Raw genomic sequence first — 14,858 nt, 5'->3', positions numbered from 1 at the left:
GTGATGTACTGCCTGCATTGTGTGGTAGGTGTACATCTAGGTAGGTGGTGTTGTCTGTTGTACTGTGTATGTCCTGAATGACCACCACGAATATAAACTCCTCCACTACTACTACTCTACTAGCAGTGGCTGCTGGTCTCTGTTTTACTTCCAATTGGACTTCAAATTAGCTTCCACTCCTGCCGCTGTCTCGTGTTTCACTGTAAACGTCACGCCAGGCCTCCAGGCGGCGGTATTCCGACGACAAGCTTTTTAAATGTGGTCAAAGTCGCGTTAGACGATCGCAGAGTTGAGGATCAACGGAAAGAGTTGCGGTCTGTTCAGGCCTGATCAATTGAGAGGGGTTACGGGAGTCGTGCAGGTACTGTGCGGTGTTCAGTTTTTAACTATTCTCTCATTTGATATAGCTGCCTAGCGGACGCTTTTGCCTGAGATGATGTGCGTAACATAGTCAAGTCTGAACAGTGAAGTTTCTTGTGTTATTGGACAGTTAAGATACACTGTGTAGCAGACGGAGCGGTCTAAATAATAATGTGTCGCCCCGACCAGTTCATCCGTTCGCAGGGACAGAAGTGGACGGCGCTTCTGCACTAGGAGAGCGGGCTGAGGGGCTCCGTCGCCCCCGAGGTCGGAAAGGAGCTCAGGGCCGGAGCCAGGTCCCGCTTCGGTTCTCCGGGCAGCTTCTGCAACTGAGCTCGATCTCACTTTGACAGAAGCCAAACGGCCATTTCTTGAGACACGTGACAACAACATCGGTCAGACGTTTAGAGTAACGTCTGTTAATTAGTCATTAATGTTAGTGTTTCGTTATTGTGTCCGCAGGGCAGATTTAACGCCGCGGTTTCTGATGAAGGGGTGAAGAGTGAGGCGTATTCACAGTATGTCCCGTTCACAAGCCGATGCTGAATTTAATATACTTTCTACAGGCGTAGGCTGCAGAGGAAATGCTTTAAAGTCTATCATTGTAAACTCAGCTTTAAAATCCCTTCCTGTGCCAGGTCACATATATCCTAGCTACAGTACGTGCTGTCTAATTAGATTAACTGGGTAAGCTTTATTTTGTGCTGTTTAGCCTTTGTCACAGCGTCGTTCCTATCCTTCTGGTGAGGTGCTAGTCGTTAGCATGTGCTGAGATTTGAGCTCACAAGCGAGACCTGTGGATGGAGCTTTACAGTCGGCTGCCCCACCTGCACTGAAGCAGCAGGGAAACCGGAGACTTTCACTGCACAGCCTGCAGATCCACTACAGGTGTTAGGAGCTGCAGGCTCTCGTCTCTGGATCTTCCAGGGATAGATTGGCACAAAATTAATGTGATCTTGCCTTTCTGGTTCATGGGCAGTGCAATTTGTAGTAGTGCAGCTCTTTAAAGCTCTGCTGTGTGAGGGAGCAGAGCAGCCCAGCTAACCTGCACAGTGCAGCAGCCTGTGGAGCCATCTGCTTCTGCAGCAGGACAGCTGTTGAGCTGTAGTGCCCACCCAGCTGTAGTGGTGCCTTGTGTCCTGCAGAGAGCGCCATGGAGCGGGGGCTGAAGGTGAAGATAAAGCAGTGGAATGGCGTCGCCTCCTGGCTGTGGGTCGCCAATGACGAGAACTGTGGCATCTGCAGGATGTCCTTCAACGGCTGCTGCCCTGACTGTGAGTCCGGCCGGCGGGGAGGGGGGGTGTGCGAATTCAAGGCTCTGTAAGGGGAGGGGGATGGCCAGGACTGTGGAGCAGTGGATTGTGGGCCCACGTCCCGCGTTCGCGTCAAGCGCAGGGAAGTGTGCTTGAGCCTGAGCAGCAGGGGGCGCTCTGCTCACGACCGTCTCCGTCTGTTCCCAGGCAAGGTGCCCGGAGACGACTGCCCTCTGGTGTGGGGCCAGTGCTCCCACTGCTTCCACATGCACTGCATCCTCAAGTGGCTGAACTCCCAGCAGGTGCAGCAGCAGTGCCCCATGTGCCGCCAGGAGTGGAAGTTCAAGGAGTGAGGAGGGGCTGCCGGGCGGTCCCGGCCGCGACAGGACGTCTGCCCGGCGTGCTCTTTGCTTGCTCGAGTGACTGTTAACTGTGTAGTTTACCCGCCTGCCAAGAAGGCCCAGACCTGGAAGAAAGCCTCCCCGTGTTGCTGACCTCTGTGCAGGAGGGTGGGGCAGTTCAGCCAGAGGCGTCCTGCAGCAGAGGGCAGAGAGGGAGACTCCACTGTGACTGGTCCCAGGCAATGTCCTGGTTTCACTGAGGGGGAAAAAAAACACTTGTATATTTTGTGATATGTTTTTTTTTTAATGTTTAGCATTGTGTATTTTTTTATTCGTCGCCTGCTCTCCTGGAACATCTGTTGAGCCCTGGGCGGCAGGCTCTGCAGCATTACAATAAACAGTGCAGTGAGATCAGTGTGTGTGCTGGGTGTGGTCCCTCCTGGCTCTGCACATGCTGCTCCGCTCCTGACCCCGTGACCCCGCAGGAGGAGGGGTGTCTGTGTGCAGGCGTGTGATCAGGTTTATCACTGACAGGAGTGGACTGAGGGTCCTTTGGCTGCTGCTGTTCATCAGGAAAAGCAGGTGGTGGAACACAAGGAGTCCCCTTCCCCTCAGCAACAGGGAGAGGCGAGACAAGGAGCTGGAGGGAAAAGCCATGCAGCCCGGGGTGAGAGTATGTCAGCTTGGGGGGCTACATCACACACGGGCCTCGCGGAAAGGACAGAGACCCTGGAACATCCTGTACGGGCCAGCTCCTGCGCACGACTGGACCTTCTGTTTCAGAGCCAGAGCAGGCTGGACAGTGACGCACCAGGGGAGACCAGGGATCTCAAACAAAGAACCCCTTCAAAAACTCAAACAGCTGCAGACGCAGACTGACTTCGCAGCTCAACAGGCCAGAACGATGATGATAATAATAATAATAGCTTACACTTATACATCGCTTTTCTGGACACTCCACTCAAAGCGCTTTACAGGTAATGGGGATCCCCTCCACCACCACCACCAGTGTGCAGCCCCACCTGGATGATGCGATGGCAGCCATAGTGCGCCAGAACGCTCACCACACACCAGCTCTCAGTGGGGAGGAGAGCAGAGTGATGGAGCCAATTAAAAAAAAACAACACTTGTATATTTTGCAATATGCTTCGATGATGTGATATGATACAATCACTCGGCATGCACATTAGACTTGATGTACAGACTCAGACTTCGTGCAGCACCAAGTTCAGATAACAGAGGAAGAAAGGATATGGATGAGATGCGGCCCACCAGGCCCCCGCTCGTCCCTGCTAAGCCTGTTTAGTAGTTAATTGATCCTGGGATCTGATCCAGTCATTTCATGAAATAGACGAGTAACAGCCTCAACAGCACGGCTGGGTATCTTGATCCACTCTCACCTTTCCAAATGCTCTTCCACATGTTTTCCACTTGCCTCCTCTGGTCCGTGTTGCATCGTTGAAGTCTTGGGTAAAGGAAAGGTTCCTCTGGAGGAGCAGAAATAACTCAAGGGGAAAAGTTATTCAAGAGAAAGGGTTTAATTTGAAGTCTAAAAAAAGCCTTTTCATCTCTCGGACCACAGGAGAACAGAAATTGATTGACCTCAAGTCAACCTTTGATAGGTCTTCGTTTCCTTGTGGTCATAAAGGACAGGCTCTTTTCCTTTCAAACTCGGCTTACAGACAACTACTGTAACAAGACAAACTGACACCTGATTTTAATTTCACATATGTGCAGAGAAAACAAGACAAACGTCTGAAAAAACAACCTATTTTTACTTCTGCTACTGCATTTATGATTTTATAAAAGCAACCTGATATGACTTCATTGATGTATGAATAAATTTCCAGTCCCTCACTGCTATTAACCCACTGCAGGAGGCTGCAGGGCGACTTCTTCAGCGCCTCTGGGGGTTTCAGTGCCTTCAACCTCTCAGTGGAGGATAGTACCTTAAGCCCCAGAATCTATCTGAATGCTCCCCTTTCTGGACGGAATCCAGACTGATTCCACAGCAGCAAGATCTTCTTATAACTTCGTGCCCAGACCTGTCCATCTTTATCTATCTGTCCCTGTACTCCCTGTACTGTGCTGTAGTGTCCAAACTGTGTCTGCTGTACTGTGCCTGTCCTGAGACATCGGTGTTCCAACAGTTCCAGTATACATGTGCATATGGCAATAAAGTCGTTTACTCTTTTGCTAACTGCTTCCTCACGGTTTGGGTCACGGGGGAGCTGGAGTCTATCCCAGCATGCAAGGGGGGCAAGGCAGGATACAGCCTGGGCAGGATGCCAGTCCATCGCTGAGCACACAGACACCAGGACCGGTTTTCTCACAGGATAATTAATCTTCATTAGGCTTTTGAGTAAACCGACAGGAACATACAAACTCCACGCAGACAGCACACCAGGCCCCAGCGCTGTGAGGCAGCAGGGCTCACCACCGCGCCAACGAAACTGTACACAATATTCTCAATGGATATTGTAACTAACTTAACTTTTTGTTAAAATGTATTTTTTTAAAAATAAAGTGCTTGGGGGGCGAAAGCCTTTATGCAATTGCGAGGAACTTTTATGACTCAGAGTTTCTGATGGACTATAATTATTAAAATCGGATGTGTAGCACAAACTGCAGACCGTGAGAAACTATTACGGCGAAAAAATTAAAAATACCCTCTTCACGCGCCCAGTCTCTGGAGCCGCCTGCAGCGCGGCGCATGCGTCACAGCCGCGCGGCGGCCGGAAGTTTGTGTTGTCTCCTAGCAACGCGAGGATGTCAGATAAACACAGGTTGTACCGCAGCGGATGGTCTCTTTCTTCTTATTTAAAATTGAATTTCTACAAAAACGTTTCGTGACAGACAAACGAAATCGTGTATTTTCGTCTGTATTGAAGACGTTATATTGCACATGTTTAATTTCTTCGGCGATCAGAGTTTATTGCTTGAGTTGTAGAGCTAACTGACTGTGGATCTAATTGATTTAACAAACTACACTAAACTAATATTAGCTCAAATAGGCCACCGAAATTATTCAGACATTAAGGACTTTTCGAAAACCTTTTAAAAAACAGGTAATAGGTTGTAATTAATTGAATGGTTAATTTACAATATTAATTGCATTTAATTGTAAAATTCTGTGTGAATGGAGTGGTTTCGTGAGTAAATTTAAAACCATGCTTGGATTGCACTTTTTTCAATAATTGTTATTTTGTTGTTCTCTGTCTGGTGGGGGTGTCTTTCAGCACTGACTCAGAAGAGCTGTTTTATGCGCAGGAGCAGGTGAGACCTCAAGCTCTCGGAAGACTTTATACAGTAAATCAGAGTCAGGAAACCTCTGTGTTTGCCGTGTTTGTAGGCTAACAGATGAGCTTCATCGCCTCTCCTTCTCTGAATTTATAACCAGCGCGTTCCCACTGAGAGCCAGATAAAGGTGTCTTTGGCAGGGAAGACATTGCGAGCGGAGCAGAAAGCAGACCGAACCCAGCTCAGGGACAGATTTACTGGCCTGTCTTTGGACTGGTCTTTGTCTGCAGGGTTAAGATCTCTGCTATTGTGCACAGAGAGTTTGTCATGCTCACGGTATGGGTGACAGAACTGCTTGCAGCACCGCGCCCTCTGAGCCCATACTAGAGCGTGCTGGTCTGTTGTGCACTGTGTGTTCTGGCCCTGGCTGGGCAATCAGCTCCTCTCTCTCGCCCTGCAGCCACAGATGGACAGCAAGGATGAGGGAGAGAGGGAGGGCAAGGGCCTCTCGACACTGGCTGAAGAAGAGCCTGCGCCCCTCGGCGCCCCAGAGCAGACGGCGGATGACTCTGGGGTGACAGTGCTTGCTCCGGATGAGGTGGGCCAGTGGTGTGTGGGACCAGGGGGGACCAGTTAGTTAGTTTGTGTGTGCGGGCTTGTCGGTGAGATGGTGGCTCTGTTTCCTGCGCAGGGGGAAGTGGAGGAGCGGGTGGAGTCCCAGACAGGGCCAACGGAGCAGGAGGAGATGGACGCCGGACATGGTGAGACAGTTTCCCAGCAGCTGTTAGGGGGACACAAACACACAAGGCTCAGCCAGAAGAGTGCGCAGCACTTGACTGTCCTAATTCATATTCAGCATCTAGACTGGGGTTTTGGATGGCAAAGGTTGTAAGAAATGTGAAAGAGCTTCATTTACAGATGTTCAAAGCAGACAGCACAGCTATTACAGCTGTTCTGAAGAAATCACATGGCTAAAACCATAAGCAGGATTGAAAAACAGAGGAGGCTTTGGACTTAATTGCTTGTTTTGTGGGCAGCAGCACACACAACTTTGCAGAGCTCGCCCTGTCACTGGGGTTGAGGCTGGGGGATGTTTTCCAGCCATGAGGACAGAGTGCCACCTGATGCTCTGTCAGCAGCAGCCGGGTGTAGAGGGGAGTGGGCCCAGCTGTCTGCAGAGCCTGTGGAATTCCTGCTGTGTGTTACTGGTGGATGGTGTCGTCCCTGCCAGGGGAGGGCATGTTGAAGATATCGCCAGTGGCACCAGACTCCGTCCTGCGTCTGTCTGTCCCGCTGTCAGACAGTGATGGTGAGGAGGCTGTGAGTGGGGGTAGTGAGGAGGAAGAGGTGGAGGAAGACGAGGAGGAAGAGGAAGAGCTAGTGGTGCTGGACCCAGAGCATGTCAGTCTCTTTTCTAATTTTTTTTTTCTACTGATTAATTGATTTTGTATTGATGAATTGATTTATTGATTCCATCCCCGGTTGGCCTGTGTCTGCAGCCCCTGATGAAGAGGTTTCAGTCGGCCCTGAAGTCCCACCTCTCCCGGCAGTTGGAGAAAATCTACCTGGATGTCCGGGAGAAGGTGAGCGACCTTCAGCCTGACAACAGAAGAACAGGGCTGACAGTGGCAGCTGCAGCTTAGGATTTCTTTTAGCCTCCTGTGGTAGAACCCCCGGCTTTATCAAACAATGGAATCCGATGTGCAGCAAATACATGGAATGTCCCCCATGGGATAATTATTTTTATTTAAGATGGATTTCTTGCCCATATAGTTTCTGTTTTGCATATGCTGTGTAGACACCAGAAAATCACATAGACCAGGCTACGATGCAGAGGTGGGAGTGCGCTTTTGGATCAGTGACCTCTCTGTGTGCCCCGTGCCCAGCTGGCGATGGAGCGAGCCGAGGTCACGCAGAGGGAGAATCTGGGCGTGGAGCTCTACGGCGTGCAGCAGGAGCTGGCCCGGCTGCAGATGGCCCTGGAGAAGAGGCATGAGACCAACGCCCAGGCCGCGATGGAGAGACACTATGCAGAGGAGGAGCTGGAAAGAGTGCGCAGCCTGTACAGAAACATTCAGAACACTGCTGACCAACACAGGACCAAGGGTGAGAGAGAGTGTGCTTAGTCTGTGCAGGATGGCCTGGCATATAAGCCGAAAGGGAGAGCGTGTGACTGGCAGAGAGCCTCATGGCGTTGCCACACACTGCTCTCCTCAATGTTCCCCAGTTGCTCAGCTGCAGACAGAGGTGGAGAACCTGGCCTTGCGGCTGTTCTACATGCAGGGTGTGAATGCAGACTTGCGCTCGGACATCACCGTCATGAAGCACGCCACGCGCAAGGCCCGGGTCGAGAAGGTGCAAGCAGAGGGGCAGAAGAAGAAGCAGGTAGGCCTGTTACTTCCCACGTTCCCCACAGGCAAATGGACTTCACAAGATCGGATCCTGTGGGTACTAACAGAGATCTGAGTCAGTAGAAGTCTTACCCTGTAGGGAAATAAAAGGAGAATAATCTTAATTTCAGCTAATGCTCTATTCCTCTCTCCTCATAAGGACCTTCTCGTGGATCGTCTGACCCAGCGTGTGCAGCAGCTGACAGAGCAGATTGCCCTGTATGAGGTTCAGATTGCCGCCCAAGCCCAGGAGACCAGGGCAGCCCAGGAGACAGTCTCTGAGGTCGGTACCCCAGCACACCTTCCTCGGTCTCTTACTCTCCTTGTCTTCCCTTTTCTCCTCTCACCGACTCTTGAATCACTCATCTCATTCTCTCGCCATCTCAAACCACAGTCTCATCGGTCTGTCTTCCCCCCTGCTCCCTCAGGCTCAGATGGAGATGGACTCTCTGGCAGTGGAGAGGAAGCAGCTGCTGCAGCAGTGGAACAGCAGTCTGATTGGGATGAGGCGCCGTGATGAGGCCCACACTGCGATGCTAGAGGCTTTGCGGTAAATGGCACTGTGCTCTGCTCAGCAGCACTGCCCCACAGTGTGGTGTGCTGTAAGGCTTAACTACGCTCCTGTGTGCTGTTCCCTGTGCAGGCTCTCCCGTCACCAGGTACAGTCCCTGGATACGGAGATTGATGGCTATAAAAAGTCGATCACACACGAGGAGGAGCAGAATGAGGCGCTGACAGAGCTGCTGAACAGGGCCCAACAAGCTGGTGCAACCATGCGCAAGCTGGTCTCACACAACCTGGCGCAGCAGGAGGCGCTGAAGTCCCAGTACAGCACCTACACCCGCACCCTGCAGGAGACGGAGCAGGCGCTGAGCAGGGTCACCGCGGTGAGGCTGCAGTGCTCATAGATACATACCCCTGTCGGCTAGGCAGCGATTGAAGTCTTTAGTCTTCAGTCTTTAGTAGATGGAGGAGGAGAAATCGTGGGAGGTACAGGAGAGCAGGAAAGAGGTTTTATAATGTGCCACAGCGGTAGAGAGATACCCTCCACTGTGCTGGTGAAACAGGAAAGTGGAGCCTGTCGGCCCTCGTTGTCTGCTGCAAGTGGAGGTGGGAGCAGCACCGGGGGCTGATGCCGCGCTGTTGCTTCTCCCCAGGACTGCACGACGCGGCAGGGCGAGCTGAGCGCGCTCAGGAAGCAGATCGAAAAAGAGTCGACGGTTCGGCTGGGGCTGGAAGAAAAGATCATGGCCAAGATGCAGGAGCAGCTGACGCACGACAAAGCAGCCAAATACTCACGGCGACTGGCGGAGAAGCTGGCCGCAAACAAGAGAGAGACGGTGAGAAACAGCTTCTCTGTCCTGTGTCCACAATCGCTGGTACTGCAGTTCCAAGCTTGTACATCTCTAGCACTTACTGTAAAACTGCATGCTCCCTATATTCTGAATGAGCAATATAATTGTTTATTTTGCTGTACATTCAAGAATTCTGTTGGCTTTATATCCCTTTAATCCCTTTTCTTAATTTTTTCTTGAAAGTTCAGTGCCTGCTATGATATCCATAGCAGACATACTGGACTCTTGTGTAGCTCTTTGCTGTGGGCCCAGTGCAGACCCCTGGGGCACTCCACTAACTCCTCCAGCTCAGAATTCCTGCAGCTTTCAGTTTAGTATCGTTATGCAGAGCTTTATCGGGAGCTTTCTGAATATAAATCTAAATGAATCTACATCATTTCAAATTAATCTCTATAAATCTAAATAAATTACATATACTGTCTGGTTTTTGCCATTTGTGCTTTTTCTGGTTTAAATAATCTAACAGGTGAAGTAAACAAGACTTGCCTTACCTGTCCACCACAAGTGAAAACTACTGCATGTGACAGTGGCAATTCCTTACCCAGAGGCTGGGGGAGTGTGGAACAAGCTACCCAGTCGTGATGTTGAAGCCGATAGTGCAGCTTCTATCAAGGAAAGCTGGGAGAGATCCTTGGATCAATAATCTCCTACCTGCCACATGAACTCATTTGTAATCTTTGTCATGTACTGTTGTTTTCCCCGCTCTTGGACTTTGGTTTGGACACAGTCTGCTGTCCAGGAATGTCACACGGTCCGCAGTCTCCTCGCTCTTGTGTCCGCCGTGTGCATGATTCTGTGTGTGTGCTGCAGGAGGCCCAGCTCTCGCGGCTGGAGAACGAAATCGCCCAGGTGTCGCTGGAGGGCAGCGAGGTCTCGGTACGCCTGCGCGCGCTGGAGCAGACGCTGGCGGAGCTGGAGCGGGAGGCCGCCGGCCAGCACGAGCTGGTGTCCCGCAGCGAGGCCGAGATTGCGCGCCGCGTCACCCTCATCGAGCGCAAGCAGAGCACCATCAACCTCTACAACAAGAGGATCGAGCAGATCACTGCCAGCACTGGGGTCAGCACTGCACACACCCCGTCTCACTCTCATTCCTCACTTGTTTTTTTCTTGTTGTTTTCTTTAAAATTTGCTTTCTTCTTTCAAGAGCTTCTAGGATAATTATCAAGCTTACAATTTTTAATCTGACAAAACCGTTTTTACAAATATCCTGACTTTATTTATGTCTCTATGCACTTCCTAGGCGTGCCTGTGTTAGTGCTCCGTTAAAGAGCTTGTTGTTTGGTGCTTGTCAGATTAAAGAGATCCAAACCCAGAGAGATGTACTAGGGGCTTGACAAGCCAAAGCTGCCCCTGTCCTGTGTGTGACAGACTCTACCCTGTCAGTAAGTGGCATCTTGTGTGTACGAGCAGCACGAGGACCTTGGCCCGCTGGAGATCGAGGCGAGCACGCTCAGTAAGCAGCTGGAGGAGGTGGGGAGCCAGACGGCGGAGCTGCAGCAGTACTGGCTGCGCCAGGAGGGGGAGCTGGTGAGGCTCAGCCGGGAGCGACAGGCCCAGGCCACAGCGCTGCAGACCTTCCGCAGGCAGCTGACCATCCTGCAGCAGAGGAAAGTGCGCAAAGAGAGTACGTCCCCTCCCTGGCTCACGCACACGTGGACAGGCTGACCGCAGCCCTGCACCTGCGCTGAATATAGAGAGATTCCAGTGGTCATTGCGAATACACTCGGGGAACATTGTGTCCTACTCTCATCAAGCCAATTAGTGGTCAGTTTAAACCAGTTGTAACTCAGGTGGACTGAAGATCAGAAGACCTTTGTGGCTGTTGCAGATCCTGTCTGTCCTTGCAAAGGTTTGCCTTGCACTGTAATAAAAAGTCATACAGCTCAGTGAACTCACGAGAAAAGCATAGTAGAGCATCAAGAGGTATGAGAAGCTAAAATCTTGGGGGGACGAGTCAGGCTTCACAGTCAGCCAGTAAATGCATGTTACAATCATGGGAAGCTCTTAAGAATCCATGCAGCTTTACCCTTGTGAACAGCAATGTCCCGTTGTTCCCATGTCTGAAACGTGGCTCGTGCAGGTGAGATCCATCAGGAGCGGCAGGAGCAGGGCGAGCTGGAGCGGCACATGAAGAGCCTGGCAGCCGACATGCTGAAGCTCAACACGCTGCTCAGCCAGAACAGCAGCATGAAGGAGGTGCTGCAGCAGGGGAACAGCCTCATGGAGACAGAGTTCCTGCACAAGCTTAAGGTCAGGTCAGACTGAGTGGTGCCATTTATACCCCACCCCTATCCCAAATACTGTCTACACAGCTCAGTACCGCTCCTCTATCACAGATACTGCCCACACAGCTCAGTACCGCACTGTCCACAAAGCTCAGTACCACTGCCTCTATTACAGGTACTGTCCACACAGCTCAGTACCGCACTGTCCATAAAGCTCAGTATTACTGCCTCTATTACAGGTACTGTCCACACAGCTCAGTACCACTGCCTCTATCACAGGTACTGTCCACACAACTCAGTACCACTGCCTCTATCACAGGTACTGTCCACACAGCTCAGTACCACTGCCTCTATCACAGATGCTGTCCACACTGTCCACAGGCAATAAGACTGCTAAATAGCCAAGCTGCAGTTCCTTCAGCAAATCACCCGTAATGGCTACATGGACAGTTTTCATTGTATTCGGCACACTGCACTACTTGGAATAATGTATTGCATACACCCTGGACACATCGCAGCTCTATTTATATTGAGCTCTGTCTGAGTTTATTTTATTAAATTTCTATTGCACTATTATGTATTATTATGTAATCTTATTTTGTAACTTTAATTTTGTGATTTTTACCCCCCTCCCCCAGTGAACTCACAGAAAAGACATGTCATTGCCAGCAGCTACTGCTGCACCCTGTATTGTTGTGCATTTGATAAATAGTTTGTTTGATTGATTGATTGATACAGCTCAGTACCGCACTGTCCACGCAGCTCAGTGCTGCTGCAGATATCACAGATACTGTCCACACAGCTCAGTGCTGCTGCAGCTATCACAGATACTGCCCACACAGCTCAGTACCACTGTCTCTATCACAGATACTGTCCACACAGCTCAGTACCACTGTCTCTATCACAGATACTGCCCACACAGCTCATTACCGCTGCCTCTGTAGCAGAGAGGAGTATTATGTGGGGAAGGAGTCTGTGAGTGACGGGAAGGTGATGTGAGTGATGAAGTCTGTGTTTGTCCTGCAGGACGCTGAGCGGCAGTCAGTCCAGATGCAGATGAAGCTGGAAAGAATACAGGAGGAGAAAGAGAGGCTGCTCAACAGTCTGGTGGAGGCAGAGTGAGTCAAAGCCCAAACAGCCATAACAAACCGATTTTAAACTGACTTAGGTCTACTTTTGACATGGCAGCCAAAAGTGGATTCCTCTGAGAATGTGCCTTGGTCTACAGTAGCTTAACAGTCTCAGGGTGACACTGGAGTCAGACTAGTATCTGAGCTATATGTCAGTGTTGTCGTCATGATTTCATGATGCAAGGTGACGGGGAGTGCGATGACTGCGGTAACCAGTCTGTCTCCCAGGCGACAGATCATGCTGTGGGAGAAGAAGACACAGCTGGCCCGGGAAACACGGGAGGCAGTGGACTCAGAGGTGGGGCAGGGCGAGATCCGGACCATGAAGGCCGAAATACACCGCATGGAGGTCAGTCCCCTTCCTCGCAGTTCCAAACCCGCCCCTTTGTGTGAATTCACATAGTGCCCTCTGCCCCTCCTCCTGCCCCGCGTGTGCCAGCTCCCCCTGACCGCCTGACCGGCGCTGTCGTGCCAGGTGCGCTACGGGCAGCTGATGAAGCAGCAGGAGAGGCTGCTCCGGGAGATGGAGGCCGCGGTGTCCCGCCGGGAGACCACCGTGACGCGGGGCGAGGCTCAGGCGCGGGCCGACAGGAAGCAGCTGACCCGCAGCGACCTGCAGGGCGTGCTGCAGCGCCTGAGCAGGAAGATCCAGGACGCACAGAAGGTGAGCCAGACCTGGGCTGCACAGTGGCACTGACAGGCTTACCAGCACTCTGACACACTCGCTGCAACCTCTGCCCATGGAGTATCGTCACTTCCTCTGTATTCCGCATATGTACAGGCACCATATTCACATGAGAGGATGTGTTGTCTGTTGGAAGGTGTGGTTCTCTGAGCTATGATGGCCTGTGTGTGCTTGTAGGAAGCAGAGAAGTGTGACAGCGTGATCAGCGAGCTGCAGGACACACAGAAAACCCTGGGTGCCAGCCTGGAGGATAAACAGCAGCACCTGGCTGAGCTGCAGGCTGCCGGCGACATCCTCTCCGCTGACCTGCAGGGCCGGCTGGACACGAAGGACAGGGTCAGTGCAGTCCCCATCATGTCATTTCCAGCAGTTTAGTCTTGGCTTATTCAATCATTGCAGGTAATATTGCTCCAATGACTATGCGGTAATAACATTAATTTATTAGGTAATGGCAAGAAGTAGGTTTGCAGTTTTTTTTATTTGACCCTTAGTGATGTGGAAATACCCCCCCCCCCCACCTCACTGCAATAAAGGCCACCCTGTGTCCCAGCTGGGAGCTCTAACTTAAGACTTGAATTAAAACATGCAGTCTGTGTCAGTCTGGGGACGTAGTTGCCCAGATCCGCAGACTCACCCTCCGCCGGTGTGCTATCTCTGACCCTCCAGAACCTGGCCCAGATCGTGAGCCTGCAGGGCCGGGCCAAGCAGCTGCAGGCGGTGCGCGAGGGCCGGTACAGCGCCGTGGCGCGGAGCGGGTCAGCGCTGGACACCGAGATGCAGAGGCAGGAGGACCGGCTGCACACCATCAGCACCATCCTGCACCGCGTCTGCCAGGAGTACCCCCAGCACCAGGGGGCGCTGCACCGGGTCTCGCTTGCCCTGGCCGCCAGGCTGCAGCCCCTCCAGGACAGTGCCTGAGGCCTCTCTGGCCCCTCAGTACCGGCAGACTCCAGGGCGTCTAACCGGACTATTGATCGGACGTGGCAGAACTCTTTGAAGAAAAATCCCCAGCCATTTTCGGACAATTGCAAAAGACATAATTAAGTAAATCAGTTTCCAATTAAAAAGACGAGGGCTCAGATGGAATAAGAACGTCAGACAATCAGTTCTTTAGGACAGCAGTGGGCAAACTCTGCCACTCCAGTTGAATTCCATCACGGGATTTCAGGCCAGCCACTGGAGCTCAATTCCTTAACCGGCTGGGCGCTGAAGGACCTGGACACACCTGAGCATTAGCAGAAGTGGATCAGAAGTGCCTAATGTATGAGATCAGAGACAAGGGCCTCTGCTGTACATTAATGTCATCACTCCAGAAACAAGTAAATTGTAATAAACTGTGAATTTATGATTATTCTGCACACTACATGAATAAAAGGCCTCAATAAATATCCAAGATACTTGTTGTGTTTTCCTGCCTTAGTTTTCCTGACAGAGAATACAGGCGCTTGCGAGACTTCCTGAGGAGCTCAGTGAAGTTGCGACCCCCACAGGCAGCACAAACAATGAAACCCACCTCATTCGTTAGTGCTGCGTTGGTGCCGGTTTGTGCCGTTGAAAGTAGCGTTTGTGCTGCTTTCGTTCCCGAGATATAGCGCCTTGATTTTCCGGTGATCACGTGATCATAGACGGTGACTTTGACCTCCAGTGACCCCGTCTGCCGAGTTCAAGCGTCTTCTATGCGTTTGTGTGACCAGTAAAATTAAATTTGTCTCCAATATCATACCCGAATCAGAGGAGTTGCGGGTGTGGCCTTGAAAAGCGAACAATCGTATGTTCTTACAAAGTGGCTTTAACGAACACGTCTTAATACCTCGTAGCGGTGTCCTTTTTTATAAATCTGAAGAAGTAAAAGGTTTCGCATTGTCTCCTTCTTAAATAA

At 51.3% G+C, this 14,858-nt stretch overlaps 2 protein-coding genes across 7 annotated transcripts; both read left to right on the top strand.

Moving 5' to 3' along the window:
• Nucleotides 1-260: 260 nt before the first annotated feature.
• On the top strand, nt 261-2,368 carry anapc11 (APC11 anaphase promoting complex subunit 11 homolog (yeast)). 4 transcript variants are annotated; one of them, XM_015355928.2, is made up of 4 exons: nt 292-361; nt 823-878; nt 1,506-1,634; nt 1,821-2,368. In XM_015355928.2, the coding sequence occupies exons 3-4, from the start codon at nt 1,514-1,516 to the stop codon at nt 1,964-1,966; spliced, it is 267 nt and encodes an 88-aa protein (XP_015211414.1). In that variant the 5' UTR covers nt 292-361; nt 823-878; nt 1,506-1,513; the 3' UTR covers nt 1,967-2,368. The 4 variants fall into 4 exon arrangements, with proteins under 4 accessions (XP_006635567.1, XP_015211412.1, XP_015211414.1 ...); XM_015355925.2 differs by having other exon boundaries at nt 1,486-1,634; XM_006635504.3 differs by lacking the exon at nt 823-878 and having other exon boundaries at nt 261-361.
• A 91-nt stretch (nt 2,369-2,459) lies between these two features.
• ccdc40 (coiled-coil domain 40 molecular ruler complex subunit) lies at nt 2,460-14,367 on the top strand. 3 transcript variants are annotated; one of them, XM_015356777.2, is made up of 20 exons: nt 2,460-4,740; nt 5,194-5,230; nt 5,655-5,792; nt 5,886-5,955; nt 6,426-6,595; nt 6,694-6,777; nt 7,081-7,300; nt 7,422-7,579; nt 7,745-7,867; nt 8,013-8,134; nt 8,228-8,471; nt 8,742-8,924; nt 9,750-9,995; nt 10,350-10,563; nt 11,020-11,189; nt 12,191-12,282; nt 12,523-12,643; nt 12,770-12,958; nt 13,157-13,315; nt 13,646-14,367. In XM_015356777.2, exons 1-20 carry the CDS (start codon nt 4,724-4,726, stop codon nt 13,895-13,897), a joined length of 3,009 nt encoding a protein of 1,002 aa, XP_015212263.2. In that variant the 5' UTR covers nt 2,460-4,723; the 3' UTR covers nt 13,898-14,367. The 3 variants fall into 3 exon arrangements, with proteins under 3 accessions (XP_015212263.2, XP_015212264.2, XP_015212265.2); XM_015356778.2 differs by lacking the exon at nt 2,460-4,740 and adding an exon at nt 4,747-5,022; XM_015356779.2 differs by lacking the exons at nt 2,460-4,740; nt 5,194-5,230 and adding an exon at nt 4,747-5,022.
• Nucleotides 14,368-14,858: the final 491 nt, after the last annotated feature.

This window comes from Lepisosteus oculatus, chromosome 9 (genome assembly GCF_040954835.1).
Source record: "Lepisosteus oculatus isolate fLepOcu1 chromosome 9, fLepOcu1.hap2, whole genome shotgun sequence".
Taxonomy (NCBI): domain Eukaryota; kingdom Metazoa; phylum Chordata; class Actinopteri; order Semionotiformes; family Lepisosteidae; genus Lepisosteus; species Lepisosteus oculatus.
Note: the sequence above shows the minus strand (reverse complement) of the source record. Positions and strands in the feature narration are given on the sequence as shown.